General features: G+C 26.7%; 2 protein-coding genes across 2 annotated transcripts; one reads left to right on the top strand and one right to left on the bottom strand.

Annotated features, from left to right (window-relative positions):
* The first annotated feature begins 847 nt into the window (after window positions 1-847).
* Window positions 848-3816, top strand: LOC128964109 (toll-like receptor 4). The gene is made up of 2 exons (XM_054310667.1): window positions 848-3613; window positions 3733-3816. The coding sequence occupies exons 1-2, from the start codon at window positions 848-850 to the stop codon at window positions 3814-3816; spliced, it is 2850 nt and encodes a 949-aa protein (XP_054166642.1).
* Window positions 3817-4201: 385 nt separating this feature from the next.
* On the bottom strand, window positions 4202-8080 carry LOC128964110 (calpain-9-like). The gene is made up of 14 exons (XM_054310668.1): window positions 7855-8080; window positions 7424-7768; window positions 7086-7212; window positions 6940-6991; window positions 6654-6863; window positions 6476-6539; window positions 6214-6380; window positions 6117-6145; window positions 5554-6034; window positions 5382-5481; window positions 5102-5311; window positions 4899-5015; window positions 4311-4366; window positions 4202-4228 (listed from the first exon to the last, which is right to left on the bottom strand). The coding sequence occupies exons 1-14, from the start codon at window positions 8078-8080 to the stop codon at window positions 4202-4204; spliced, it is 2211 nt and encodes a 736-aa protein (XP_054166643.1).
* Window positions 8081-12000: the final 3920 nt, after the last annotated feature.

Raw genomic sequence — 12000 nt, forward strand, 5'->3', positions numbered from 1 at the left:
ATACTTATAATTATTTTCTAAGACATTATATTTAAATTTTAAAACCTATAATAATATTTTTATATTAATTCATAGTTTTATAGACACTGTACAGAAGATATTATTATCATATTATTATTTTTTGTATTTTAAAACAATGATTTATTATTATTTGTTTTAACTGCTGATTTAATTATTGAACTCATTTGAAATGTGTCTTTCAAATATAAAATGAAAAAATATATATAACTAATCATAAATTTGTTGTTATTACGAAACTATAAACATGTTTAATAGTGATTGAATTTATAAGTACTATATATACTGTATATTATGTATATATTATAAGTAAAAGTGATATTATAATAATGCATCAAATAGTGAGCCCCTGACCGACATTATATCGCAAACTGGAGTCGACTTTAAATGCATTTTCAATTGAAGCTATCATTTAATGAAGCCTTGACTGAAAGTCAATCTCTGCCTTAAGCTATACTCTGCCTCTCTCTCTCTCTCTCTCTCTCTCTCTCTCTCTCTCTCTCTCTCTCTCTCTCTCTCTCTTTCTCTCTCATCTATCTCTTGTATATCATGTAATGTTTTGTTACCTCCGATCAGACCTTTCTTATGTCAAAAAAAGACGAAACAAAGCGACTTAAGTATAATTATATAAAAAATTATGTATTGAAAGATTGTATGAAAATCTCTCTCTCTCTATGGGAGCTCATGTAGTCCTGACTGGTGACCAAACATTTTGTCCAGAATATGACCTATCAGTTAAAAGAAAGCTTTTGGTGCAATAAAACAACAAATGCTTTCAACTATTATTGTCAAAAATTAAACAAAGTTTTACCATTTAATTGTCGAAACTATGAAAATCAAATCATGGATTATGTTATTTATTTTAAACAATTGTTATTACACTTATGTTGCCTACGACTCGAGTGTTGGCCCGCAATCACTGGCCAGACCTCCCAATTACTCGAACGCCGATTCGTGGACTTCGGAAGATTTGTTACCCAAAGAGAAATCTCTAATTCATGTGAAGTTAGTGCGTCCATCACCTAAAACTCTACCGGAATGGGAGGCCAGAGATAAAAACCGTTATCTCTTGGACTTGAATTTAGACTTTGATTCGCCAATCATAAGTAAAACATTGAACAACTGTTTGATTGAGTACAAGGATGTTGTGAACAGTGATATTGATGGTGAGGTTCAGTGGAGAGTGGAGATCAGTGGCCCTCAATGTTCAGTCCTTCCACTCAATTCATTACAATTTGTGGCAAACTTAGTGCATCTCATCATTAAAAATACATCCGTCACTGAGTTAACCAAATTTATATTTGGTGCCTCAAAGTTGGACAAACTTAAGAGAATAGATCTAATATCTAATAATCATTTAAAAGTCATTAATGATCGCACGTTTGATGGTCTTTCGCAACTCAATTATCTTAGCTTTATTGACAACCGAAGGATTAGTATTATCTCGAGGGAGGCTTTTGTAGGCCTAAAGAGTTTAGAAGAGTTGATATGGATATCCAACAGTCCATTAACTCAACAAACATTTTATACCCTAACCCGGTCCTCATCTGCCCGTATTCTCCCATCACTAATGCATTTACATATTTCCGGCCCATTAGCTAATCAGTCATTGTTATCATCGGATCAGTCATTAATCCTAAATAATGGGACCGAAAACATTGATTTACAACCAAATTCATTCAGTACACCAATAAAAGTGAATAAAGATGACCTAATATTGTTGACACAATTAAAATATCTTCAGTTAACTGATTGTGATATTGAAGCAATACATTCATCAGCGTTTGTACCACTGAGAAGATCATTGATTGGACTAAATCTTAGTGGTAATCGAAGACTTGAGTCATCCAATCTCAGAGAAGCTCTCAGTCAGGGCTTTCAAAGCAATACAAGTCAAAGTATGATTCAAATACTAGACATTTCAAACATTTTTACCGCAAGAACTCTGCCTAAGGTTATGCTGAGTGTCATCAGTAAGACTACAATACATACGCTTTATTTAAATTACTTGAAGATCACTGAAATATATTTCGGTGACATTCCTCCGATGCCTTATCTCAAAGAACTTTATATTCAATTCAGTGAACTGGAGTTTATCGAAGAAAACTCATTCGCAACGTTGGAAAATGTGGTGAAACTAAGTCTTCGAGGAAATTATTTACGAACGATTGCCAACAACTTTATCTACAATTTACCAAAACTCCAATATTTGGATTTATCCGGATATAAGACGGATCGCAATCACTTGGATATACCGGACAAGACATTTGTCGGAACCAATTTGATTGAAGTGAACCTATCGTATAAGTTATTGGATCCGTTGCCTCGAAATGCATTTCTTGGATTGTTTAAAATGCAAAAATTTCATTTAAGAGGTTGCGGTCTCAAGTTTGTCGAATATTTGACATTTTTTCCATTGAAGTCCACGGCTTATATCGATTTGAGTGAAAATGAAGAACTAATATCATCTCTTAGAGTGACACATGAAGACTCTTTCTTCGGTCTCGAAGCTGTAGAAATGGTTCGCATGTCTTCATGTAATTTGACGGCCCGTGACATTAACGACGAGGAAAATATATTTAAACGTCTTCACGAAATGGTCAAACTGTTGGATCTGAGCCACAATCTTATCGATCAGATATCATCCAAAACATTCCTCAACTTTACTGAAATACAAGAAGTAGATTTATCGCATAATAGCATAACTTCTTGGACTAACTTTTCGATATTTGCTACCAACAAATACATCACAACTTTGGACATCAGTAACAATAAGATTACTCATTTGACGTCAACAATGCTCGAAGACTTTCATCGACTTAAGAACTTGAGTTTTGCATCCAATCCTTTAATATGTGACTGTAATTCACAAGTGGTGGCCGATTGGCTCAATGACACGTCCATAAAGATTCAATACATTCACAACAGAACTCCATTGCATTCAAAAACTCAATATTATTGTCTTAGAGACGGAAAGAAAGTTAGTTTAAAGACATTGATATCCGAATGCAAAGAACTCGAGTTTGAAACACAACTGAGTCTTACGGTTATGACTGGTATTGCATCGGTATTACTGGTCATTACTCTCGTGATATTAGTGTTTGCTTTCATATATCACTCAACAATCCGACATTTCATTTATGGCACTGAAGAGGACTCTTATGATTACATATACGATGCTTTTGTCTCTTATAATGTCAATGACTCTGAGTGGGTGTTCAAGCAATTGGTTCCCAATATTGAGAATACCAGCACTGATATGAATCGCGTGAAACTTTGTGTCTACGACCGCGACTTTATCGCTGGTCGTCCTATCAGTGAATGCATTTTGGAGAGCATTAAGACATCCAGAAAAGTGATTTTAGTCATATCTAATAACTTTGTTAGGAGTCCGTGGTGTAGGTTCGAGACTGATTTGGCTCATAACACTTTAGTCGACCAAAACCGTGACGGACTCATTATGATTAAACTCGAGGACATCGACTCATCTATTATTGCACCGCAGCTCTACTTTTTGCTCAAAACTCGTATTTATCTTCAATGGAATACCAGTTGTCTTAAAGAGCAAGAAGTCTTCTGGAAAAAATTGAGAAGAGCTCTTGGATTCAATAATAATAATAATAATAATAATAATAATAATAATAATAATAATAATAATAATAATAATAATAATAATAAATAACCATAAAAATACTCAACAAAAAATAACTAAAGATAATAGTATTTCATTTATGGCTATTTTGTCGGCCGTCAAGAATAAGATTCAACGAATTGATCCGAAAAAACAAGAAAATTTAAATATTAAAAACCAAGAAATTAATGATTCAAATAAAACAAATGATACAAATACTACTAAAAGTTATGAAATTGCAAATAATAATAATAATAATAAAATTAAAGAAAAAATTGCTGTGATTTCATAAAAAAGTTGCCACAAATAAAATAATTCATTAAATAATTATTCCCTTTTAATCTATTATAATAATAATTAATTTGATTATTTTTCATTATTATTTTTTATTATTACAATATAATCACTACAGTATTATATACATTGTAATTATTTAAAGTGTTTTCATATTTTCAAATAAAAGTTATTAAACATAAAATAAAAACTGCAAAAAGATTAATTATGGTAATAGTTTATTTTAGATATATTTTATTAAATTTTTATAATTTAAAATCACGAATAAACTGTTGATAAAATCATCTAAATTAATAAAATACAAAAATTTATTATAATTTAAGATACCTTTAAATCTATTTAAATAATTAATAAAATACAAGCAAACCTCTTCAAGTGTAATGCTATTATGCTTTCCTTGTCTTTCTAACGATTTGTATCGCTCTAATTGATTAATATATAAATATATTTATAAAAAAAATATTAATGATATTGAATAAAAATTAACACTGTATTATAATTTTATATAATATTATTGTTTAATTGCTATATAACATCACAAAAATAGTTTTTTTGGTTTTATCTTAAAATCCGATTATTACTCGACTGCCGACTTCAAAGTCTAAATATCCGGAATAGTAGTCAAGTATGAGTCGAAATTAGTCAACTGCTTATTGAATACATTTTATAGTAAAATGAACCAATGGTTAAGTTATAAACTATTATTTTTTAAAGTCGACTCTATTATCTGATCAATTTTACAATAAATAAAAAAAAAGATTAATTGTAATTACAATATTATTGGGCTTTATAGAAATATAGTCGGATTTTAAAATAGTATTTTTTAAATAATTAATACTACTATTGTTATAAATTTATAAATTATTTTCATACTAAAGTTTTTGTGTATAATTAAACATAAGTGGATGTCTAGTATAAGTATGTGCTGTAAAAATAACTAATAAAGTGAACATACGGTGCGAAAGATGCAATTTAATGACACAAATGATAAATGTCTCTAATGTCAGATGTGTTGAACTTTCGGTGTACCGAATGACCAGACTTTCCAACACTTTGTTTGACACCGATATACCTGACATGACATGAATTGAAAGTTAAATTACAATTTGTATTTACATATGAATTATAATTTTTTATTTTATTTATTTGATTACAAACCTGATTCATATAATAAATTTCTCAAACTATAGCAACAAATTTTATATTTATTATCGATTTGATATCTAGTAAATATTGATCGCCAAAAATGCAATAAATTTAATAGATTTGGCACACAATTAGCCGTAATTTTGCCATTAATTGATAGATCGTTTAACATAATTAAATATCGACACAATTCAATGGTTGGCTTTTCTAATAATAAATATGCTGTAAATAAATATTTTTAAAAAAATACTTTTACTTTAATTAAGTTTAATAATTAGAATCTAATAAAAACCCTCACGTTTTGAATATAATTTGAAAAACTTATAAAGATTATATGCGTCAAACTCTGGGCCTAATTTTGAAGTCAATCTCGATATTAAATGAGAGCCATTCTGTTTAAGATTTAATTATTAAATTAATTAATATATTATTAATTTAAAATAATGAGTAATATTATATATTACCAGTTTAGGTATATTTCCATCAATACTGGCTATACTGTTATCATCATTAACTTCCCAAATATTTGTAATCTGATCGGTAAATAATCTCAAGAAAAATCTGGTCTCACAGTGCGGCCGATCGGTTGTGGGTACTATAATAAAGTTACCGGCGGGTAATGCAAAAAACGTTACCGACTCGCGTGTGGCCGTAAAGTCTGTCATATCCAACGGTTCATTGTTTGTAATAAACGCTTTGGTTAGTCGTATAGTATTAGGCGGCACTTCATAAATACAAAAACCGATGTTTTGTAGCGACAACTCTTGCAATTCATGGTTTGTTTCGTACAGTTGTGTCAACGATACGACTACATGTAGTTTGTTTGGACCAGTTCTCGGTATATGAATATAAAATTGTGGATTAGTGTGAAACGTTGCTTTATAGGAGGGCCCACCCCCGGCATTAAATCCCTTTTTCCATTTTCTACGAGCAATCACTGCTCTCCTTTTAAAATATAAAATTATATACTGTATAATAGTTTTGAAATAGTTATTTATTTATAAATTCAATTGACAAATGTTATTACCATGGTTGTTTGTGATGGAGAGACACCTCCTAAATCATAAATTATATAATTGTTTAATAATAAAATTAAACTTATAGTCAAAATAAATGACTGATACCTGCATCCAGTCATCGGGTCCAATATGAATGAGATCAAGATTTGTAAAATTTTCGACTAAATCTTTAAGTGATATCCAAAACTCGCCATCAGTTCGACACCGAATAGACAATTCTTCTCTATCTCTATCTGTCAGTTGATCCCATTCAAGTGATCTCTCACTCCATGCTATTTGAAATATTAATTAAATATTTGTTAAAATTTTAAAACATTCATTTAGTATAGTATTTGATTATATGATATAATGATATTATAGGTCATACGTCCGTTCCATTCTCCCCGACAATAGATATTCCGAAGTCTAACCAATTGAACCTCAATCGCACCGTTAGACAGATTTGATTCGGTAGGTTGTGATACATGATTGCCATGAGTGAGATAATGAATGGATGTGTAATTATTACAATTGTTGGTAATCATTGAAGACTGAATATCATCGATAACAGGTGTTCGTACGCGAGTTAATCCTGTTATTAGATATGACTGTTGAGTGTATAATCCATTTCTTAGTCGATATGACTTATTGGATGAGCTGTTGCTGTCATCACTATTAGTATGATTGATGCAAACAGACAGTAGTGTTGATCGAGAAACCGCTGATGTGATCATCTGTTGGATTATGATTTGCTGGTGATTTGCTATCGTAAAGCTCTATTATGTTTGTAATTATAATGTATCGGCAATTTATTATTGATATGGTATTGTAAATGCATACAAGTTAACATACCTGTGCAATGCCTCCGGTCAGATCTTGAGTAGTCTGAGCAGTAAAACAATGTCTGTGCAAAAAATAATAATAATTGATAATTTGATTAATAATGAAAATTGCATTTTTCACATAAAATATGAAATATAAAGTGTAGTATTTCATACTTAAGATAATAGTCATAACTGCCATAAAGTTTTGCGTATGCCTTCTCGAGAAGTGCCGCCCAAAATTCAGAGCTGTCTGAGCACTGCATATACAGGAGCCGACCTTTATATGTGGGCAGTCTGTCATCTGTCAAAAGAAAAATCTGTTAACAACTTCAACAAAATAATTGTTTTTTTTGTTGTTGACTAAAACATTACATAACTCCACAAAATTATAATTGAGAAATAAATTTTCTATTAAATTATTTATTATTACTTAACACTATTAATATAGTTATAAATATTTTCTACTGTTTCTACTATAAATATATTTATTTTTAAAAAATTTAATAGCAAACCAATGACAATGTCGACCCATTGTCCAAATTTCCAGAACCTGAACCTCCAAATGCCTGAATAAGTGTTGGGATTAAAGTTTTGCAAAGGGTTTACAACCCGTTCAAAGAGTTTGGGTGTTGAGTATATAATACTGATTGCGTGAAATAGAGACAAATTGGTTGATATCATATTAAACACTTCTCCCAATTCCAGATCAAACCGACGATTCGGGTTATAATTGATATATTTTGGTCGCGAAACCAACTGAAACGGACGCATCCATACTATTGATGACGAAATCTTGCAAACCATCGATGACTCTCGTTTGCCAAACAATATTTTATTAGTAGTCGGAAACGAGATATCTATTTTATTAATCAACAAATATTTTTTTAATTATTAAATCTCAAACAGTATTGTCTTCACAGTTAATTCAAAAAACATTGTATACCTTCAAACAATACACCCCTTTCTCGGCATAATTTCCACAAATGATTGTAATTATTAAAATTAGTCAAATCCTGATTATTTGATATATTAGATGTTGTTATTTGTGAATTGCAATAATATTGATGTCCACCATTTGATTCATATCTAGTAGACACTGAAGATGCCGGTGCTCTTCTACTATGATTGCTATAGTAGTCACCACAGCATCCCGTGCTTTCAAATCCCATAATTGTCATAAATTATTCAATAACTTCATTGTTATTCGCGTTATATCTTGCAATCTATAATTTATAAGATTTACATCTTACTAATAAATACTATATTTAATATACTATTTACTTAAAATTAATTGCTTTATCTGTATAATCATTATTCAATTTTAAAATTGATAAAATAATAAACAATTTATTATCAATATTATTTGTAATAATTGTTTTTAATTATTAGTTCTAGTTTTTACTAATTGTATGCTAAAATAATTTAATAATTACATTAAAAGATAGTTTTTATTAAAATAAGCATTTTTGTAAAAAGTTACTAAACAAATAATTTATTGATTTAGACAAATTTCAAACTAGATTATTTTATTTTTAAATGTTATTTATAATATAAAGTACATTTCAAATAAATATTAAAATTGTTATTGATAAAATTAGAGTTCATCATAAAATTGAAGTTCATTGAGATAACTATTGAAAACCTATATTTAAACCTATATTTAAAAAGTGATAAATTAATGGCTAAAATAAAAAAATATTATATATTGTTGCTAATGTTAAAAGTGTGAACACATTTGAAAATTGTTTTGAAAATCATCTCTAATTTATATTTTGCCGTTTGACTAATCATTATACTGCAAAACCATTGCGTGCTTTAGATTTAAAAAGTCAATGAAATAATAAAGAGAGAAATAGGAAGAAATGTCTAAACTATTAGTGATATATATTATACAATCAATGAAATAACTCGTAATAACATTGATGTAAATGTTATATATACTGTATAAGTATATGATATATCTAATATGATAAATTTTAACATTTAACTAAACCCTACTCTGATAGCACATAGACTGCCTAAGCCCTGGGGTCGATAACCCTAAGCTAAACAAAACCAAACACTATAAACAAAACTTTACTTTTTTCGCTCATATTTTGATTTTATTTGACACTGTTTTCCGAAATGTTTGGCAAATATTTAAATTAATAGTTTTTTTGTATTCATTGAACCATCAGAATATAATCATTTGATGAGTTTATTTAATATATAAGTGACACTAACCTAAGGGCTATTTTGCCTTTAAAGAAAAGTTATTACATTTTTTAATAATCACTTACTATATATTATATAAAAATAAAGTTAATTTTTTTATCAAATCTTATTTCAGTCTTATATTAATCAAATTTAATGTTGACGTGAGGTCTTAACTAAAATCATTTTCATATAATTAAAAAATGTCTTTTTTTTATCTTATGTGGTGTTAATCAAACTTATTTGATATGATCTGTGAGTTGAGTAATAAATATTTTGTCTTTACATACATTATACACTACATGTATATACTGTACTATATATAATACTTATTGTACAGTATATACTGTATGCCTTAATTTATGCTATTATAATTATTGTCGATTTGAGTTATAATCAATTTTGATACCGTCAATATTTAGTTTCAAATTTACATTTTAATGATTACTATTTTTAAAATTAATCTATTACTTAATTATCCATAATATATAACAATGAGTTTGGTGTTAAATAATTTCATATTTAAAGCAAAAGTATTTAAAGTAAAAGTATTAGAAATATTTTATTTATAATAAACTAATTTGTTAAATAACTTATTTATTATTATTAATACTAATAAGACGCTACACTTAATTTTCTCAAATATTTAACAAATAAAAATAACATTTAATCATAAATATTGATTGATTTATTGTATAAGATTTAGTTTAAATTATTATGTATTCATATAATAGCCATTAATACAATAAAAACCTTTAGTATCAAACTGATAACTTAATATTTTTTAAGTAACACTGAATATATTTAAAAGATAATTTTAATTGTAAATCAATAATTATAAATCATTTTACATCAAAAATATATTTGTTGTCAATTGTGATTACAAGTTAAATGTTGTCACAGATATTAATATTTGACATATCCTAAGGCTATTGTAAATTATTTGATATACTAATTATCTCGACTTTGATTTCTCTCAAAAAAAAAATTATTTACTATATTATTAAATATAGTGTATGTAAAAGCGATATCAAATATTTTACATTATAGCTGAATCTAGTTTTCACTTCTCGTTATGTAATAAAATCAATCAAATTATTTAAGTTAGTGTAATAACAAATGATTTGTAAATTTTAAATAAAAATACATTTTAAAAATGTGTTTTTTTAAATAAACATATTAATTTTACATATACAAAGTTATATATAAATGTATGAATATAGTTGCAACATAAATACATGATTAAAAAACTAATTAGTTATATATCTAATTAGTAAAATTGTTTTATTCATTTTTTATAAACATTATTTCAACTTACATCAGATATTATCATTTTAAGAGATTTACAAATAAAATAATTATCTAAATATCAAACAAACAAATATTTATAATTTAATTGTTTAAAGCTTTAATAAGCATTTTATCTGTTTTAGACAATACTATATTATTATTATTTTATATATTATATTACAAGTTTATAGTAATATAATGTTAATATTATTATACAGTATTATAATTTAAATACTTAACTTCTATCATATAACTTATATACGATAGAAGTTATATGATTTGTTTAAAACAGATAATTATTTGTAGTTATAATAATAAAGTTAAACTAACAAAAAATAAAGCATATTAATAAAATAATGTAACAATTTCAATGATGTACATAAAGTATTAAAATAAAGATAATGTTATATACAGATAATATATTGTACATCTAGTTATTGTATATATATTAATAGTTAGTTTTTATTAATAGCTTTTAGTTTTTACTATTTTTAAAACATAACATAACACTCATATTGTCTTAAATGAAAAGATTTTTCAGTATAAATAGCTATAAATTATTTGTTATTACTGTATAATAATAGAGTACTGATATTTTGTAAACTTTACTACAAAACAAATATAATAAATAATATTAGAATATTATATGATATTAAGGTTTTAAACGATTTTATTTGTTTGTTTGATTGATTTCAAGATAAATATTTTTAGTAAATTTTATATATAAATGATAACATCAAACATTTACAAAACAAACAATGTTTATTTCAAGGTTTGAAAAATAATTTTAAATGTGAAAAGATTTCTTTTTGTATATAATGTATAAAACAATTTAATTATTAACTATTATTATTTTTAATTATTTATCACTTAAAATAAATAGTTTTAAAAATGTCATTTAAAAAGCTCATATTATATTAAATTGAATTAAAAACCGATTATCACTAATTTTGTTTATATTTATATTTTAGTTTATTTAATATATTAAATAATTTTTAAAAAAGTTTATACATACTATTGAAATGTTGATACGAATTTAGTGAATACCAATAAATCACAGTTGTTTTGTTATAAACTTTTTTTCAAATAAACATATAATTCATTAAATCATTTAAACTTTTAAGTTTAAACTAAATATTATTAAGTGACTTGTATGGACACAAACATTGATTTGAATAAATTTATATTCAAATTTAATATAAAATATTATACAATATATGATTGTTTATAAAACTTTTGAGAGAGAGATGTTAGCCAAATAACAGACAACAACAACAACACTCTTAAGAGTATTGTTTGGCATATGATTCAAGTTTTTGCTTCTCCTGTTTTACTGTACTTCCCAACCGGTGCTAACATACTGTGTATTATACTGTAGACTAACCCATGGCTTGACTTGCAATTGAATTTCATTTACAATCTTTTTAAGCTATGACTTAACTTATTGGCCGAAATGCATGAGAAGTTACTTATATGCAAACAATAGACAATTTGTAGTAAAAACTTTATTTTTTTTGCGGACAAACATTTCAAAGATTTCTATATAAGAAATATCAAACAAAACAACAACTACTGTAAACTTAATTGTAGTATTAGTTTACAGTAT

Source organism: Oppia nitens, unplaced genomic scaffold (assembly GCF_028296485.1).
Source record: "Oppia nitens isolate AA-2021 unplaced genomic scaffold, nextdenovo-longstitch-racon4-pilon3 scaffold8_pilon_pilon_pilon, whole genome shotgun sequence".
NCBI classification, from domain to species: Eukaryota; Metazoa; Arthropoda; class Arachnida; order Sarcoptiformes; family Oppiidae; genus Oppia; species Oppia nitens.